The sequence below is a fragment of the Pleurodeles waltl genome, chromosome 9 (genome assembly GCF_031143425.1).
Source record: "Pleurodeles waltl isolate 20211129_DDA chromosome 9, aPleWal1.hap1.20221129, whole genome shotgun sequence".
NCBI classification, from domain to species: Eukaryota; Metazoa; Chordata; class Amphibia; order Caudata; family Salamandridae; genus Pleurodeles; species Pleurodeles waltl.
Genome location: NC_090448.1, coordinates 962,086,083 through 962,106,415, shown reverse-complemented (window position 1 = coordinate 962,106,415; position 20,333 = coordinate 962,086,083). Strand labels below are relative to the sequence as shown.

Genomic DNA, 20,333 nt, shown 5'->3' with positions numbered 1-20,333 from the left:
CTAAAGGATTGTCACTGGGCAACTAAATAATATTTCTAAAAATTATAATGTGTAATACATGTCCATCTATGCACTGATATAACCTGATGTACTAAGGTGAAATGCTTCTGCATTTAAAGAAATAGCCTTTTGGAATTTTTAGAGATTATGGGGGTTATTCTAACTTTGGAGGAGTGTTAATCCGTCCCAAAAGTGACGGTAAAGTGACGGATATACCACCAGCCGTATTAGGAGTTCCATAGGATATAATGGACTCGTAATACGGCTAGTGGTAAATCCGTCACTTTTCCGTCACTTTTGGGACGGATTAACACCTCCTCCAAAGTTAGAATAACCCCCTATATCCTATTTTCACAGCATATTCTCTGCACACTGTGCATGCCAAACCTTTTCATGGCTCACCTTGTGCATAGACTCTTAGAGACAAGCCAGACCCATAGATCGGCTCGCTCTAATATTTTGCCTGCATGCTCCCCTGTATGTGCGACTTGGGCTAAGTACATAGGGCCGTCAGTAACTTGATAAATTGATTGAAAAGGTGAGGACTAGAAACATGGATCCTGCCCACATGCCCCACATTGACTACCCTCAAGGCTTCTTGTAGCATAATCCCGGCCCCCTGATATACCTCTGTAAAGAATTGTTGTCCATAGATTTTCATTTTTGATTTGTGTTTTTGGACCATTAGAGAAGTAACTTAGTTTGGGAACACACTGCTGATCTGGGCCGAATTTCTCTGTACATCATTTTTTTAAATGGCAGACTGATTGAGTAATATTTTAGGAACCATGAGACCTATATACGTCAAGTAGTCTTATAGAGACAGAAAATAACTCCTCAGAGGAACCCTTCCACCAGACCAGAAAAAATCAGCCCAGATTAGCAATGTCTACGGAAGCTAAATTACTTCTCTAATGATACAAAAATGCAAGTAAAAAATGAAAATCTCTGGACAACAATTCTTTTTACGGCTATATATCAAGGGTCTAGGACTGGAAGAGGTGAAGAAAGAGTGTGTACAGTGAACACATATTTAAAATAAGTGATCCCAGGGCAGGGACTCCAAGCTGCTGTGTTGTACATGACCATAGTCATGAATTCCAGGGAAAGAACTACCAGGTTCAGGTGGAACGGGCAGGAGTGTGGCTTCAGTGAGAGTGTTTGGGGTGTGATACCCCTGACATGCATTCTTAGTTTGGTAATTGGGTCTGACATGTCTGTGTCAGTTCTTCTCGTCATTCTCATTTCACTAGGAGGTTTTAACTTGTTCATTTTTTGGATCGGGATCTTAAATATACATATCGACTGGTTTACCACAGAAGTAGTAAATCTGCACCCAATTGTGTCATGTATGTCACCTCACCAGAAAATGGCTGGGGTAGCCGAAGTGACATCACACACTCTGACATTAATGACAACACAGGAAGCAATATCATATGACTTTTGACCATACATTTCCCCAGGAAGTTGTGTAACATGAATTTAACTCTGGTGACACTGCAATATTTGTCATCACTGAAGTTCTGTAATAACTGCTTGATTGGTTTAACACAACACTGACAAATGGCCACTTTAGAAACCACATACATTAGGGTGGTGTCATGATCTTTGAAAGTACTTGTATGTAATTGTAGTGAGCCAGGCCTCTTTTGGGGGGTTTTCCCATAGAGATTTTTTTTTTGTTTTAAATGTAAGCAAATAGTGTATCAAAAAGCACAATTAACACATACATTTGCTAAAAAAAAAAAAAAAAAAAGATTATGAAAGGGCACTCATTTGTATTCAGGTTCTTTCAAGGTGTGCCAGCCAATGAAAGCTGACGTTCTTTAGTTCACCCAATTGTTTTTAGAATGTTCTATGGATGCCCCCTTATGTAAAAACGCACCTCCATTGTGGCAGGGCCAGCATTTTATCAGGGTGTCAGGGGTGCACCTCACATACCATGTGTGCCCCCACTTATGCCAAAATTTACTTACAATATCCTACTGTCACTTACAATATCTCACTCGTTCTTACTCTGACTCAATCATATTTACTCACTCACTTGCATTAACTCCATCATGCTCACACACTCTCACTCACTCATTCCCTAGATTTCATTCTCACTCACATTCACTTTAACTCTGACTCATACTTTCTCACTTGTGCACTCACTATTATTGTCACTCATTCTGACTCATTCATACTCACTGATATTCAATCTCACTTATTCTCACTCACTACTTATCACTGACTCTCACTCACACACTTTCATGCTCACACATAAAAATACACACACTGTCTTGCACACAAACCCACAAGCATGCACACTACATGCATTAAAAACATGGTTTACTTACCTCTGCCACTGAATGTATCGTTCTAGCTCCTGATGCTCCATTTTTATTATACTAATAGTGAATTATAAATTAGCATTCACTGTTAGTGTAATCAAAAATTGGCAGAAAACAAAGGTGGAGCATGGCGCTCACAGGGCAAGCTGCCTCTGTCTTCTTGGCACTGATTTTGCTAACTCTGAAGCCAAGGGTCACAAAAGCAAAGCCAAGGGTCTGTGACAGAAGTACTGCTTGGACGGGTACAAATGTACTACTTTCTGAAATTCTCAAATGTCAGCAGTAATAGGCTTGGAAAGCTGCACCAGTCTCAAGTTTCCAGACATACTACTAGCAATCAAACACCCAAAAGGTAATGGGATGAATGCTTGCAAATAGTCTAACCAGGGGCAATAGCTCAGGAAGCATTCCAACCCATTGCTTTTTTTCCCACTGTGCCACTTTAGACAGAGCCCATCTAATGCAAATCAGTACAGACCGTATTCCTCTGGGAAACAGTCCATCCTGGACCTTGGTCTTCTCACCCCTCCACCCACCTTCTTTTTTAGTTAGGAAATTGCAATTCACACCTCCTAAATCTCACTGACTAAGCTGCGCCCCTGCTTAAAGATCTTCAAGCATTTACATTTGAGTATATTTAGTTAATTAAATTGAAATGGCTCGCATATAAAGCTGTATTTCTTGTGGCAATCACTTCAGCTAGAATAACTAGGGAATTAGAGGCTTTGTAATGCAAGTCATGGGCTGAGGATACTGGAGGATGTATTTTGTTGAGAACTAATCCTGGATTTCTGTCCAAAGGTTCCTTATTTGTCGAATAGGGAACAGGAATTTTTCTTCCTTTTTTACTTCCCAATCCTACTTCTCAGGCAATTTTGGTACATGATTTGGATGTTAAAGGCAGTTTTGGTTTAGCTGGATCACACCAAAGATTTCAGACGGTCAGAACTTGTTTATCACTTTTAGTGCTGTGAACGAAATTTTCATAAGCAAATGGACTAAAGACAATATAGCTATGTATAGCGATAGCCAAGGTGCACTATCTGGTTAGATCTTGGGTTATATAAACATGAGGAGTAGCAACTTCTTGAGCCAAGTACAAAGGAGTCTCTTTCATGGAGCTCCGGCATGCAGGTACTGGGACAACTCCTCGTACATTTGTGAACCATCATAGAATTCAAGGTGTGGTAATTTCTATTGTGGGTTCTGGCCACAAAGCTTCAGAATCAGTGATGCCTAATTACATGTTTTTTTTCTTAATTCGTGATTTCAGCATTTAATTTCACTATCAAATATTTCATGCAAGCATAAAAATGCTCATTAAAGAATTTATAGTTGCTTTGGAACTCCTCACACATTACTGGGTCGAAGACTTGGAACATAGAAATAATGCCCTGGTTCTTCCTGGTAATCTCCATTATACTTGGTCCTTAACGCCCTTGTCCCAATGAATACAGCCCACCCTCCCTCACGAGAGCAGCTAGCCTCAGTGGGCTAGGATGTTCAGGAAGGATTATGGGTGGTCTACGCATTATAGCACCCCTTGGGTGGGCAGGCTATGCCATACCTACTTCTACTTCCTGGTATCAGTCTTGTAATGAGGTGGTAGCCACATCACACATAGGGGGTGATTCTGAGTCTGGCGGGCGGCGGAGGCCGCACGCCAGACTTCCCCCACCAAAATACCGCTCCGCGGTCGAAAGACCGCTGAGGGCATTTTGGGATTTGCCCTGGGCTGGCGGGCGACCGCCAAAAGGCCGCCCGCCAGCCCAGGGCAAATCATCCTTCCCACGAGGACGCCGGCTCAGAATTGAGCCGGCGGAGTGGGAAGGTGCGACGGGTGCAGTGGCACCCGTCGCGTATGAAATACAAAGTGGGGCCCTCTTACGGGGGCCCCTGCAGTGCCCATGCCATTGGCATGGGCACTGCAGGGGCCCCCAGGGGCCCCGCGGCACCCCCTACCGCCATCCTGTTCCTGGCGGGAGACCCGCCAGGAACAGGATGGCGGTAGGGGGTGTCAGAATCCCCATGGCGGCGGAGCGTGCTCCGCCGCCATGGAGGATTCTAAAGGGCAGCGGAAAACCGGCGGGAGACCGCCGGTTTTCCGCATCTGACCGCGGCCGAACCACCGCGGTCAGAATGCCCTGCGGGGCACTGCCGGCCTGTCGGCGGTGCTCCCGCCGACCCTGGCCCTGGCGGTCTCTGACCGCCGGGGTCAGAATGACCCCCATAATGCCTGAGATTAAGACCTTTAAGGTCTAAGGTTAATGAAGATTACCGGTAAGTAACCAGATCATTAGTACTTTGTGATGACTGTAGCATATGGTATCTTGTTCTTATATTTGTATTTACCTGTGCTTGATTGTTTCTTACTTTGTTTCCACCTTCACTTACTTATTGCTTATATTCCAGTGAGTTAGTTCCATACCGTTGGGCAAATAGAATCTATCTTTGGGGTTCTGGATTCTTGGGTGGGTTTGCTGGACTGACCTTCAGCCTGATCAGTCATGTGTATGCCTGCCATGAACCCTCAATAAACATCTTCTCATCGTGTGTGGAGGAATCATCTTTCCCCTTTTACAATATACTACATTTTATGGTACCAGGAGTGGGGTACGATTTCGTGTTGGAGGAAAACTACAGAACAGTTTTGGAGCTGACATGGCGTTAATGGGTCCACGACCAGCATATGAACAGATGCAGTGAATTTGGCTCATCATAATCGTCAGCGATTATGACAAGTAACTTTTGCGCAGCGCACACCTTCTTGTACTCTGAATGCGCTTTGTTTTGTTTTTTCGGCACTTATCTTACTTACATTGAAGGCAGGCGCGAGGACTGTTTTCTTCTGACTCGCCGCGTTGTGAGTCACGAGCTCCAACAGTCTTACCTGTCTCGTGTAGCATCTGACGTTACACGGCGTCGTTTGGTTGCCAGCGTGACGGCGTCACACGTTGTGATACAGATCAATGTGGTTGCCTAGGAGACGGAGATGCGCACATACGACGCAACGCTTCAGAGACAAAGCGCTCGAGTCAACGTGGTCACCTGGGAGACAGAGACGCAACGCGCACAGAAACGCGCACAGCATTTCATACGCCACAACATTTCAGAGACAAAGCGCTCGATCAAAACGAGCACTTTGCATATTTCATCGTGCAGGTGATCGTCAAAACGAGAGGAACATTATTTTAGAAGAAAATAACAAAATAAAAAAACACATACCTAAAGCGACTCCTCTAGCGAGAACATTAACATTCCTCCAACGGGAATTTTAGCGGAGTAGGTGTCCTTCGCTCAGTAACTTTTTACGGTTTCATTTGTTTCCCATCACTTTCCTTTACAGGATATTTGAGCTCCGCTTGTAAATTGATTTTGTCATCATATTATGGCATCTAGTAATCTGGTAGTACAGCCTCCACCTTTCTTAACAAAAAGTGGAAAACTGGACATTAAGTGGAAAGAGTGGATAAGGATTTTTGAAAATTATTTAGTTGCAATTGATGCTAATGACTTTCCTCCCACCAGGAAGTTGGCCCTGCTATTTAATCACCTAGGTGTGGTCGGGCAGCTTGTTTTTGATAATTTACCTGTTATTTCTCCACCTAATGAAAGTGGCGGTGACACTGCAATATGGAATGTTTATACTGAAGCAAAAGAAAGAATTGCGAAGCAGCTCCTGGATGAATACAATGTTTTAGTAGAAAGATTCAATTTCGCAATGTGCAAGCAGTCTATGGATGAGATGGTGGATGAATTTGTGGCTAACTTACGTGTGCTGGCTGCGGGATGCGATTTTAGTACGCATGTAGACATACATATTAGAGACCAATTTGTGTTCCATTGTTATTCAAAAAAAAATCAGGAACGGTTGTTAGCATGTCGCAATCCTTCTTTAGAGGAAACATTAGACATAGCTAAAGCTGTTGAGAGATCCATTGTTACCTCTAAAGTTGTATCCGGACATACAGAGAGCGTAGGGGTTAATCAGATAATGGAAAACTCTGAGGTTAACTATATTAAGGAGAGAACTACAAAGCTTAATAAGAACGTACAACTGTGTTTCCGTTGTGGGTTATGCAATCACTTAAGCAACAATCAATGCTTAAAATGTCAGAAAATTGGTCATTTTCAAGTTGTTTGCAGGCAGACTAACCATACCTACAAACCTAGTGGCAATAATATGAGAGTGAAAGTTAACAATGTGTACTCCAGAGATGAACAGACGGATGGTGGAGTAGACGACTGTGCGACTAACTTATCTAATGTTGCTCTAACAATGGATATTGACACAGTTAGAAATATCAAGGGACCCATCTGTCGGGCAGTTATTGACTTAGTTGAAATTTCTGTCATGGCTGATTCTGGTTCACCTGTCACCATTATTGCAGATGTCACTTATCGCAGATATTGGCTGACAACGAAAGTATTGAAAGATGCCGACATTAGTCCCAAAGCCTTTGGGGATCATGACACTGAACTCATAGGGTATTTTTTGTCCACTTTATCTATTTTAGGTAGGAGCACAGTGACTAAGATATACGTGGCAGTGGATGTTAGAGATATCATTGGATGGAAAGATCTTGCGAAGCTGGGCATAGTTTTACGTCCTGGATTTGACAATCCCATAGTCTTGGGAGAAATGCCTCTAGAGGTGTCAGAAATCAGTTTACCTGTTACCAACATCTCAGAGTCTTTCACAACGAAGTACCCTGAGGTATTTGCCGATGTAATTGGAGTTGTTAAGGGTTTTCAACATTGTATCAGGCTCAAGGATGGAGCTGTTCCCATTTCGCATAAGGTAAGACCCATTCCTATCTCAGTGAAAGGGCAACTTAAAGTTCTCTTAGAGAAACTGGTGAAAGACGGCATCATAACCCCCACAGACTCTTCTGAGTGGGTTTCGCCCATTGTCCTCACAAAAAAGAGAAATGGGGATTTGAGGTTATGCGTGGATTTAAGATCATTAAATAAAAACATAATCATTGACTGCCATCCTCTTCCTCGTGTACAAGAGATGATCGCTAGTTTGGGCACCTCCAAAATTTTCTCCACTATTGATTTACACTCTGCGTATCATCAGATTGCCCTCAGTTTAGATTCTCAGGACCTCACTACTTTCGTGACTCCTTTTGGGGCGTATAAATATCTTAGACTACCTTTTGGACTAGCCTCTGCGGCGAGCATTTTTCAAAAATTAATGGATTCCTTGTTTGGCGATTTTGAGAATGTATGTGCCTTTCAGGACGACATTCTGATTCACACTAAAGGTATGGAAGAACATACTGTAATTTTAGACAAAGTGTTTTCTATACTCAAAGATTGTGGTATCACGATTAAGAAGGAGAAGTGTAAATTTTTGGTCCAGAGTGCTGAATACTTAGGACACACTAGTTCTGCTGATGGCATTAAGCCTAAATAGGGAAACCTGGAAGCTATCACAAATGTGCCTTGCCCATCGAATAAAGATGAGCTAGGCTCATTTCTAGGTCTATGTGAATACTATTCGAGGTTTGTTGATGGTTATGCTATGATAGTACAACCTCTTAGAAATTTGTTGAAGAAAGGCAGTAATTTCGATTGGGGTGAGCAAGCGATGGGAGCATTTAATAGCATTAAAAAAATGGTATTGTCTGCTCTGACTTTGAAGCCATTTATACCCTCAGCTAAATCCTTTGTAGCGGTGGATGTTAGTATGAAAGGCTTGGGGGCGGTATTTGGCCAATGGGTGGATGGACGAGAACACACTATAGCATTTGCGTCAAGATCCCTCTCCGAAACTGAAATCAACTACAGCACCATTGAGAGAGAGGCCCTAGCTTGCGTCTGGGCAGTATATAAGTTTAAGACTTATATTTGGGGTATGGCCTGTACGCTGTACACGGATCACAAGCCACTCGTATTCCTAATGGATGGGAATGGCTTAGGTAAAGCCTCTTCAAGACTAGTAAGACTGTTGTCTAAGTTGCAAGAGTTCAACTTAGATGTAAGATACCTTCCTGGAGGGAAGAATGTTAGGGCAGACTGCCTTTCCAGGTTGCCTTTACCCCTGTCTGACACTGAGTATGAAGACACAGAGTGTGTAATTGGTGCATTAGATATGGTTTCAGCTTCTGAAGGTTTATTTTCCGAGCAGGATTGGATTTCTGCGATGTCAAGAGATTCTGTTTTGTCAGAATCGATGTTTCATATTACTCATGGTTGGCCTAAAAATCAGAAATTCGGTGGGGAACTTAACACCTATCGCCAACTAGCTGCTGAATTGTCGTATGAAAACGGTGTGTGTATGAGAGGTCCTGTTTGCATTCCCCCTTGTGATTTGAGGCCATTGCTGATAAAGGCTGCTCATGTGGGGCATTTAGGTATCTCAGCTACCTGCAGAAGGTTAAAGGAAAAGTACTGGTGGCCATGTCTTGACAAACAAGTGTCGAATTATGTGGACCAGTGCTCCTCATGTGTGGTGTCTGATAAGCATTGGAAGTGCCATAATAAACCCTTGCACAACATTCCTTTACCCAAAGGCGCTTGGGAAAGTATTGCTATAGATTTTTCAGGCCCTTTTAACTTACTTCCTAGAAATATGAGGCACATGATTGTAGCAATAGATTATTTCTCAAAATGGATATACTACGCCTTTGTGGAACATGAAGACACAGAGGGGGTCATTCTGACCCTGGCGGTAAAATCCGCCAGGGCCAACGACCGCGGGAGCACCGCCAACAGGCTGGCGGTGCTCCCTTGGGCATTCTGACCGCGGCGGTACAGCCGCAGTCAGAAACGGAAAACCGGTGGTGTACCGCCGGTTTTCCGCTGCCCTGGGGAATCCTCCATGGCGGCGCAGCTTGCTGCGCCGCCATGGGGATTCCGACCCCCATACCGCCATCCTGTTCCTGGCGGTTTTGGCCGCCAGGCACAGGATGGCGGTATGGGGTGTCGTGGGGCCCCTGGGGGCCCCTGCAGTGCCCATGCCAATGGCATGGGCACTGCAGGGGCCCCCGTAACAGGGCCCCACCAAGATTTTCAGTGTCTGCCATGCAGACACTGAAAATCGCGACGGGTGCAACTGCACCCGTCGCACCCCTTCCACTCCGCCGGCTCCATTCGGAGCCGGCATCCTCATGGAAGGGTGTTTCCCGCTGGGCTGGCGAGCGGCCTTCTGGCGGTCGCCAGCCAGCCCAGCGGGAAACCCAGAATACCCGCGGCGGTCTTTTGACCGCACAGCGGTATTCTGGCGGTTCCAGCCAGGCCGGCGGCTTCTGCCGCCGGCCGGGGTCAGAATGACCCCCAGAATCTGTTATATCATTTTTATAATTTCTATTTTCTTTGGAAGGCCCACCGTCCAACATTGTCACTGACAATGGTGTACAATTCACCTCCAGTATAATAGAAAAGTTCTTGCTCAAATTCAACATAAAACATTAATGTGTGGCTTTGTACAGTCCGGCTTCTAACGGACTGGTGGAGAGAGCTAATCGGGTTCTTAAAGAGGGCATTCAAACAGCTATTGCAACCAACTGCAATGTGAAGGAGTTTTTAAATGAGAAATTATGGGCATACTTGAATACGCCGCATTCCACCACAGGTCTTTCGTCCTTTGTGCTACTCAGAGGGAGGGAATCTAGATCTAAACTAACACCTTTATGGATGGCTTCCTTTCACAAGGGTATGAATGTAGATGTTAAAGAGTTGAAACAGAGAGTTTCTGAAAAACAGTTTGTCCAGAAGCATGATTATGATTCTCGGAAAAATGTGAGTGAGGTGATGGTTTGTGTGAATGACTGGGTTTTGATTAAGAAAGCGTGCAGGGTACCCAAAGGAGCATCGAAATTTTCATTACCTGTTAAAGTTTTAAGAGTTTCGAAATCTGCTGTGTTACTGGAAGGCAAGGGGTGGTGGAACAAAAACTCTATTGTTCCGATTTCCTCGTCGCAAGCTGACATTTTCAAGCAGGTCTATGCTGGACGTGAAGATGATACCAGCTCTAGTGCCACATTTATTGAGAGCTCTACTAATATAGAAGACAGGATGTTCAATCACACACAAAATGATTCCAGTTGCCAAGCAAGTAATTCTTGTCATAATCTGGAGAGAGAGGATGTTCCTGGTTCTTCTTCATCTTTGTGTCCATCTGCAGAACCACTGTATACGCGCAGTCATAGACTTGTTAAACTCCCTTCGAAGTACAATGATTATTTTTTAAATTGAAGTATAGTATGTATGGTATCTTGTTCTTATATTTGTATTTACCTGTGCTTTATTATCTTTCTTTTTCTTTGTGAAGGAGAAGATGATGTAGCATATGGTATCTTGATCTTATATTTGTATTTACCTGTGCTTGATTGTTTCTTACTTTGTTTCCACTTTTACTTACTGTTTATATTCAAGTGAGTTAGTTTCATACCCTTGGGCAAATAGAATCTGTCTTTGGGGTTCTGGATTCTTGGGTGGGATAGCTGGACTGACCTTCAGCCTGATCAGTCATGTGTATGCCTGCTGTGGACCCTCAATAAACATCTTACTTGGATAATCTTCTCATCGTGTGTGGAGGATTCATCTTTCCCCTTTTACAATATACTACAATGACCATTTATTTCTCGTGAATTCCTGTCACTAGTTATTTAGTTGATACTACAATGCAACATATGCCCTTTTCCTTACATGGTCTTGATGTGATTTTAGTATTAATGTGGTATGTCCGTGAGACATGCATAAAACCAGCAATAAAAAGCAATAACATAACAAATTAAGACGATGTTTCAATTGCAAAACCGTAGCAGTACTTTGTAGCATATAGCGCTACTTGCGTGTAATAAGAAACATACAAATATATGACTAAGAAAACATGCAAACAAACACTCCCGATGTGGGAATGGTGGGGATCACGAATCTGTAGACACACAAAACTCCCTGTTAGATTTTTCTCGCTTAAATATCTGTCTTCTTCACCATAAATTAAATGGAAATTTACTCCGATGTATGTCTATTTTCTTTCACAAAAAGGATAAGGTTTTTGAGTTACCTATTGGATGCAGTTGACAGCATTGTGCAGTGGCATTTATATAACCTGCCTATCACAAAATGTTCTCCTGTCGACTCAATACAGGTGGACCTGTAATCAAAGAGCTCACGCGAGGACGACCATGAAAGAGCGAGATACCTCCAAGTTTCGTAAAGTAAAGCGATATCACAGAAGCCCGTTTGTCACAGAAATTAAAGCTATCCTAACAGTTCGATGAAAAGCATGTACTTTAAATTTTAGTTTTAAAAGCTTGTCGGTTTGCCAATTGTATGCACATTTCAATTATATATTACGTTTAATATAAATTAGTTAATGAAAATGCTATAATGTAATTGTCAATAATTATTTCGTAAAAATAAATCATCTTTAATAAATAATTTGTACGTAGAAATAAGGTCGCCAATAGTAGTGCCTGTTACGCAGTTAATTAAATATGGCAGCTACGTTAGCACGATCTTATAATTCTTACGCAAGTATTTTCACTCCATTTCACACAGTTACCGCGGAGTCGAGGCTCGTGCATGTGTTTCGGTTGTCATGGAGACGGGAATACAACATGGCGGCAAGATACTTTCAGAAGCAATGACACGATGAGGTGTGCACAGTGCTGAAGTCGGATCAACACTTCACCCGACTACGGGCAAAGACCGCGCTGCCCCATGATGAACAGTAAGTGGACTACAGACAACAAGCTTTGTACAAAAGTATTCACTTATTTACAAGTAACTCTGGAAACAGGGATACCCACGCTGAAAGTGCTCACAGAAAGCCAGCTTAATTACAGGTTGTGATCTCCACGTTTAGGACTGCGGCGACAACGATAATAATATATAACATTTGGAGTTGTCAAATTGGCATTAGGTGGAAAGTGTTTGCCATTTGTCTTATATTAGAGTGTGGGCTAAATTTGAGAAAGGGGGCAAAGGAGGAAAATGTGTGGGATGTCAACAGTTCTGCCTAAAAAAAGAGGAAATGTTTTTCGTAAATAGTCATTAGATGTATGCTAAAGTGTTCATATATCCATCCTTCTATATGGCAATTTTGAGTGGAGCAGCCATTGCAGGGCACCGTTGGCCAGACTGGAGTCTGCAGGCCAGTGAGAGGGAGCAGCCAACTGCACAGCCTCTGCTCTCATAGTGTGATTTATAGTAAAATACATGGGCATGTAAGTATGTGTTCGTGTGTGACGGTACAACATGTATGTACTTGATGAAAATGGCACGCTGATGTTTTGGGACGAAGCATATATTTACTAAAAAATGTTTTACATTGCAAACTTTTCTTTGAGAGAATTAAATGTTATTAATATAAAATGAAAAGCTTGTACCTACCTGAAAGCAAAATATGGTTACTGTTTGGTGACAACAATTTTAATGTATGGAGATAGCATTTTGTATTTTCTGACCGTATTTTGCAGTGATAGTTGAGTGATAATTCCTGCTAATTTCAGGAAATGCATTACTGATTTTTCCTTGGTGAGAGAACTACTTGCTTTTATGGCTAAAATGGTTTGCTTGATACGGAAGCTTTTACATTTTTATAACATTATCACTATTATTATCGGAGGCCTATAATCTGTTTTTTGTCTGAACCTGTAAGTGGTTTTGCAGTACTTTCTGCAGTCTTGGTAACGTTCGACATTTTCCATCACAGACCGAAGCCCGATTCAACTTGTGAAGATGTGTTTTGGATGTCAGGTTGTAGTCTGAATCTTGAAATGCCGGTAATGTCTTCTTAATTTAGTTGTAGGTTAATGATTTGATGAAGAAGAGGTGATTTGCTGTTTGCTTATTCGTCGCTTGGTTTCAAAAAGCTTGTTGCTCTACAATGCTTGTGGCGTGTGTGCTAAGCTCTGTGGTGATTTTCTATCACTATTTGGTTGTAGTAACCCTCTTCAGGCTTGCTTTTAAGGCTCTGGAGGACCATTTACGGACAGAATATTGGCTATAATAAGTCAATAGCATGAATAGTGGACTTGGATCTACATTGAGGTGTGAATTTCTTTACTATATTACTAGTGAAATAACTCTTTCCCTTGAAATAAAGTGTTGCGAAGGGCAGGAGCTTTGAACAAATAAACAAATGGTTGGAATTGTCAAAGCTGCGGGTACCCAGACTTCTCAGTGCTTAGCGGTAAAAAAAACCCACAGATGATCGTACAAAATCAGAGAAGGGAACACAATTTTCTAAAAGATACAAAAAAGACCCAAATATATACATGTGGGAGTATTCAATAAAATACTGTCAACAGTGCGCACATCAACAGGATGAGTCTGTGGAAATGGTGGGAAGTGTGGACATTCACACGTTTGCTACACAAGTAATAAAGCAACATTAAGCAAGCATTTGCAATGCAATCAGTCTTGCATTTGTGAAAGTTAGAGCTCTTGGCGTTGAAAATTGCATTTTTTTTTAATTTTTGTTTTTTTGTATGCAGTGGAGTGTTGTATTTGCGTAGCGCTATTGGCACTCGTATGACCTTGCAGCGCTGGAGAACCAGAAAATGGGAAATAGGTTATGAGGAAGGGGAGATAAGAGTAATATGCTGTCCGAGAAAATAATAAGTAACAACATTCTGGAAAAAGCAAACACTCATAGAGAATCAAGATTAAAGGGCCTCCTTGCAAGTGTGGCAGTCTGGACTGCCACATAACATCCCTGGAGGTCCGACCAGCAGGCAACCGCCAGGATCTTCGATCCTGGCGGCGGCGGTGATCCTAATCCACCAGGATAGTTCTGCATGCAGTGCTGTCCTGCGAATTACGACCTTGTTCTCTGCCAGCTTTTTCATGGCACTAACCGTCTGCCAAACTCCTAATCAGGCCCTAAGTATATCATGTGAAATGTTAGCAGGAACAACATGGTTACGTTAACGCTTTTACACTTCTAATATGCTGGATGAAAAAAACCTGCAACATTTACTGTTCTAATGTGCACAAAGCAGGGAAAGGGTGCAGTATCACATGCTGTCACTAGGTACCCAGTGGGACCTCTTTTGGCCACATAAGGTACTGCACCCTTCAGTCTTGAATAGAACACATCCCCAGTAACTTTTCTGCACCATGCTTAAAAATGAAGCATGGTGCCCGTTTTGAGAAAAGTTTCACGCTGTGCATTCAAGGTATGTGGGAGGGGAGACAAGAGTAACGTGCTATTTGAAAAAAAAAAGAAGTATGTGATCGCGCTATATGAAGCTTCACATAGTCATGTAAAGCGCTCTTCCGATCGAGTTTGCATATAAAGCACTCAGACACCATAAAGAAACAGCGGTATGACCAAAACAAGGAAGAAGAAGAAACAAAATACGGCCAAACAGCCCGAAACGGCGAGGAAAAAGAAAAAAGTGGTGCACCACACTAAGGTATATGGCCAATTGTGCAATAATCCATGTAACAGGGTCCGTCTCCAAGGCGGTAACAAAGCAGCCTCAAGGTGGGACAAACGTAAAGCATTTACCTACGAAATCAAGGGAATTTTGAAAGGTTTTTTAGAGTCTAGAGTACATCTATACTTGGAAGAAGGACCAAACACTTTATTGTGTTGTGAAATGTATTTATTTATTTTGCATTGATATACTGCAAAGATTGTTTAGTTGTTCCCATCAGGGTGCCATTCCAGTGTTCTATATGGGAAATTGCACCTTTCTGGATACATTTATTAAAGTAGGTTTTTTATTTTTATAGTGAATGGTTAGCCATTGTGGACGGTTTTACAGTAGGGTCAATGTGAGATGATATAATTAGGTGAGGAGTGAGCTCAACGTTTAGAGATTTTACCTCTTGTGCTAGTAAAGGTGTGAATCCAGCAGTCTTGAATTTGAACAACCTACCTTCATAGATTATGATGCTGGTGCAGGAGGATGAATGTATTTTTTCAGTTTTTTTAGTCTCACAAAATTAGAGTGCAACAAGTTGTGAAGTTTTATTAGTTTGTTTTTCAGAGTACTGATCTTGTGACCTGTTGACATCTTTAAGTAGATTTCTGTAGTATCACTCAGGGTTACCACATTGTTGGACCTGACAGCCTTAGGGTGGTCACCCCTAACTTTTTGCCTGCCTCCCTCCACTTATTGGACACTGTTTTTGCTGGCTTTAAGACTCTGCGCACTTTATCACTGCTAACCAGTGCTAAAGTGCATATGCTCTCTCCCTTTAAACATGGTAACCTTGGATCACACCAAATTGGACTATTTGATTTACTTGTACGTCCATAGTAGAGTGCACTATATGTTGCCAGGGCCTGTAGATTAAATGCTACTAGTGGGCCTGCAGCACTGGTTGTGCCACCCACTTTAGTAGCCCCTTTACCTTGTCTCAGGCCTGCCATTGCAAGGCCTGTGTGTGCAGTTTCACTGTCACTTCGACTTGGCATTTAAAAGTACTTGCCAAGCCTAAAACTCCCCTTTTTCTACTTTTAAATCACCCCTAATGTGTGCCCTAGTTAACCCCTAGAGCAGGGTGCTGTGAGGGTAAAAGGCAGGGCATGTACCTGTGTAGTTTACATGTCCTGGTAGTGTAAAACTCCTAAATTTGTTTTTACATTACTGTGAGGCCTGCTCCGTTCATAGGCTAACATTGGGGCTGCCCTCATACATTGTTGAAGTGGTAGCTGCTGATCTGAAAGGAGTAGAAAGGTCATATTTAGTATGGCCAGAATGGTAATACAAAATCCTGCTGACTGGTGAAGTTGGATTTAATATTACTATTTTAGAAATGCCACTTTTAGAAACTGAGCATTTCTCTGCACTTAAATCTTTCTGTGCCTTACAATCCACGTCTGGCTGGGTTTAGTTGACAGCTCCTTGTGCATTCACTCAGACACACCCCAAACACAGGGTACTCAGCCTCACTTGCATACATCTGCATTCTGAATGGGTCCTCCTGGGCTGGGAGGGGGGAGGGCCTGCTCTGACACAAAGGACTGCCACACCCCCTACTGGGACCCTGGCAGACAGGATTGAACTGAAAGGGGACCTGGTGCACTTCTAAGCCACTCTTTGAAGTCTCCCCCACTTCAAAGGCACATTTGGGTATAAAACAGGGCCTCTGCCCTACCACCTCAGACACCTCCTGGAGAAGAAACCTGAACCAGAACCTGCACCCTGACAAGAAGAACTGCCTGGCTGCCTAAAGGACTCACCTGACTGCTTTCTACAAAGGATTGCTACCTTGCTGTTGCCCTGCTGTCTTGCTGCTCCCTTGCTTTGCTGCAGAAGTGCTCTCCAAGGGCTTGGATAGAGCTTGCCTCCTGTTCCCTGAAATCTCAGGACCAAAAAGACTTCTCTCTTGCAACTGGACTCTTTGTGCGGCGAAAAATTAGACGCACAGCTTGTTCCGTGGTGAAAAATTCACCGCACGCCAGACTGGAAAGATGCCGCTCGACTTCGCGAGGAAAAGATCGACGCGGCGCCTGCGGTGCGACCGGAACTTCGACGCACGGCCTGCCTGGACAACGCCACCCGAATTCCAGAGGGGAAATCGACGCAGCGCCTGGCGTGAGGGAGAAAATTCCACGCACAGCCCACTGGAACGACGCGCAGCCGGACGACAATCCCAGGATTCTACGCACAGACCCCGGGGCGTCTGAAAACCCCACGACACACAGAGGAGACCTGTCCGTGCACCAGAAATCGACGCAACGTCTTCACCGCATGAAAAATAACGATGCACGTCAGTGTGTGAAGGGGCGACACCGACGCACACACCATTTTTCACACATCTCCTCTTCTGTGGCCCTTTGCGGAGATTTTTCACTCCAAACCAGGTACTTGTGCTTGAAAGAGACTTTATTTGCTTTTTAAAGACTTAAGACACTTCATATCACTTTTCACTGATATCTCTACAATTTCTTATTGCATCTTTTATCGTTTTGACCTGCAAATATCCAGATAAATAGTATAAATTTTTCAAAACACTGTGTGGTGTATTTTTGTGGTGCTATATTGTATTATTGTATGATTTATTGCACAAATACTTTACACATTGCCTTCTAAGTTAAGCCTGACTGCTCAGTGCCAAGCTACCAGAGGGTGGGCACAGAATAATTTGGATTGTGTGTGACTTACCCTGACTAGAGTGAGGGTCCTTGCTTGTACAGGGGGTAACCTGACTGCCAACCAAAGACCCCATTTCTAACACACATGTATTCAGGGACTAGTTACACGATGAGTTGCCCATCCTGACTAGTTGTTTGAGGTGGTGAGAAAAGATTTGAACCAGCTGAGACCAGTCCTTGAAATTTTAAGTGGTTTTCAAAGATGCAGTCAAGTATTCGTGGATCTTTGGTGTCTAAGATCCTTAACCCCTTTGCTGCCAGGCCTGTCCGCCCTCAGGTGCCAGGCCTTTTTTTGGCTATTTGGGGCAGTTTGCGCTTAATACCTCAAAACCTTTTGTCCACATAAGCTAACCAAGCCAAATTTGCGTCCTTTTTTCCCAACATCCTAGGGATTCTAGAGGTACAGAGAGTTTGTGGGTTCCCCTGGAGGAGACCAAGAAATTAGCCAAAATACAGCAAAAATTTCGTTTTTTTCTTTTTAAATGGGGAAAAAGGGCTGCAGAAGTAGGCTTGTGTTTTTTTTTTCCGGAAAATGGCATCAACAAAGGGTTTGTGGTGCTAAAATCACGATCTTCCCAGCTTGCAGGAAGAGGCAGACTTGAATCAGAAAATCAAAATTTTCAACACAATTTTGGCATTTTACTGGGACATACCCCATTTTTACAATTTTTTTTGTGCTTTTAGCCTCCTTTCAGTTAGTGACAGAAATGGGTGTGAAACCAATGCTGGATCCCAGAAAGCTAAACATTTCTGAAACGTAGACAAATTTCTAAATTAACCAAGGGGTCATTTGTGTAGACCCTACAAGGTTTTCCTACAGAAAATAACAGCTAAAATAAAAAAAATATAGAAATTGAGGTGAAAAAAGGCATTTTTCTCCACGTTTTACTCTGTAACTTTTTCCTGCGATGTCAGATTTTTAAAAGTAATATACCCTTATGACTGCTGGACACTTCTGGTTGCGGGGATATATTGGGCTTGTAGGTTCATCAAGAACCCTAGGTACTCAGAGCAAATAAAGGAGCTACACCTTGCAATGGGTTTTCATTGTATATCGGGTATACAGCAATCCATTTGGTGAAATATAAAGAGTGAAAAATAGGTATTAAGGAAACCTTTGTATTTCTAAAATGGGCACAAGATAAGGTGTTGAGAAGCAGTGGTGATTTTCACATTTCTGAATTCCGGGGTGCCAATTCTAGCGTGTGAATTACAGGGCATTTCTCAAATAGACGTCTTTTTTACACACTGTCTTACATTTGGAAGGAAAAAATTTAGAGAAAGACAAGGGGCAATAACACTTGTTCTGCTATTCTGTGTTCCCCCGAAATATCCAGATAAAAATGGTGCCTCATTTGCGTGGGTACGCCTAATACCCGTGACAGGAAATGCAACATGGACACATCACATTTTTACATTGAAATCTGACGTGTTTTTTGGAAAGTGCCTAGCTGTGGATTTTGGTGTCTAGCTCAGCCGGCACCTAGGGAAACCTACCAGACCTGTGCATTTTTGAAAACTAGATACCTAGGGAAATCCAGGATGGGGTGACTTGTTGGGATCTCACCAAGTTATCCCAAATCCTTTGCAAACCTCAAACGTTGGTCAAAAAACACTTTTTCCTCTCATTTCGGTGATAGAAAGTTCTGGAATCTGAGAGGAGCCACAAATTGTCTTCCACCCATCGTTCCCCCAAGTCTCCCGATAACAATGGTACCTCACTTGTGTGGGTAGGCCTAGTGCCCGCAGCAGGAAATGCCCCAAAACACTATGTGGACACATCAAAATGATCAAATACAAAACTACCTGTTTTTGCGGGGGGGAGGGGTGACCTGCATTTTTTGTCTGGGCTCAGCAGCCACACATCTACTAAAACCCAAACATTTCTGAAAACTAGACACCCGAGGGAGTCCAGGGAGGTGTGTCTTAAGTGGATCACCCTTGTTTTTTTACCCAGAATCCTCACCAAACCTCGAATTTAGGTAAAAAAATCAAATTTTTCCCACATTTCTGTGTTGAATCACCTCACCTGCGCACATTTCCTACCACCCAACGTTCCCTCATACCTCACTTGTGTAGGTGGGCCAAGTGCCTGTGACAGGGAAGTGGTAAAAACATGTTGAAGAAGAGGGGGAACCAAAGCAGGTCCAAATGGGCAGTTTGAAAAAAAATCATTTTTAGGCTGACAACTGGGGCAGAATTTTTATCGGTATGGATGCAACAATGCTGGGTGGTAGGAATATTGTGGATTCCTGCAGATTCCGGAAGTTTCCATCACAAAAATGTTGGAACAATGTGTGATTTCCAGCAAAGTTGATGGTTTGTAGGGCATTTTGGGTAAGAAAATGGTGCGGGGTGCATGTGAAGCACACCACCATAGACTCACCCAGATTTTTATTTTTCAGATGTGTCTAGGTTTCGTAGATTTTTGTATTTTTGTCCAGGGCAGGGTCCCAAAGTCCAAAAAGTGAGCCCCCACCATTCCAAGTGGGTTGATTTTGAGAGTTAGACAAACTCTCATTGCCCAAATGTAAAACCAAAACCCCAAATAATCAAATGACCTCTTGCTTGCCGTGGGATAAGATGTTTTAGTGTGTGGGGGGGAGCTGTTACCCCCTTCAGTTGGGGTGAGGGCATAGTAGCCACCACCCCACTATATATATATATATATATATATATATATATATATATATATATATATATAATTCCCTGGCGTCTAGTAGGTTTTCTGCCCCCCAGGGAGTGAATCAGGAGTAATTGCCCCATCTGCTCACCGGTGGGCAGACAACTTTGTCCCCATTTATATGGGGTGGGGGTATGGCCCCACCCTCCGCCCTTTTTTATTTTTTTATTTTTATTTTTTTAGAATCTTCCCTGGTCTCTGCTGGGCTTTCTGCCCCCCTTGGAGGCAGATGGGCCTTCTAAAA

The 20,333-nt window shown here is 42.9% G+C and overlaps 1 protein-coding gene across 2 annotated transcripts in view; it reads left to right on the top strand.

Annotated features, from left to right (window-relative positions):
* The first annotated feature begins 11,886 nt into the window (after positions 1-11,886).
* Positions 11,887-20,333, top strand: part of MOK (MOK protein kinase) — a 401,862-nt gene continuing 393,415 nt past the window's right edge. The window contains exon 1 of one of the 2 annotated variants that reach the window (XM_069208354.1): positions 11,887-12,021. In XM_069208354.1, the coding sequence (XP_069064455.1) occupies positions 12,012-12,021 (10 nt within the window). In that variant the 5' untranslated portion in view covers positions 11,887-12,011. The remainder of the gene's footprint in view (positions 12,022-20,333) is intronic. The other variant, XM_069208353.1, reaches the window with a different exon arrangement.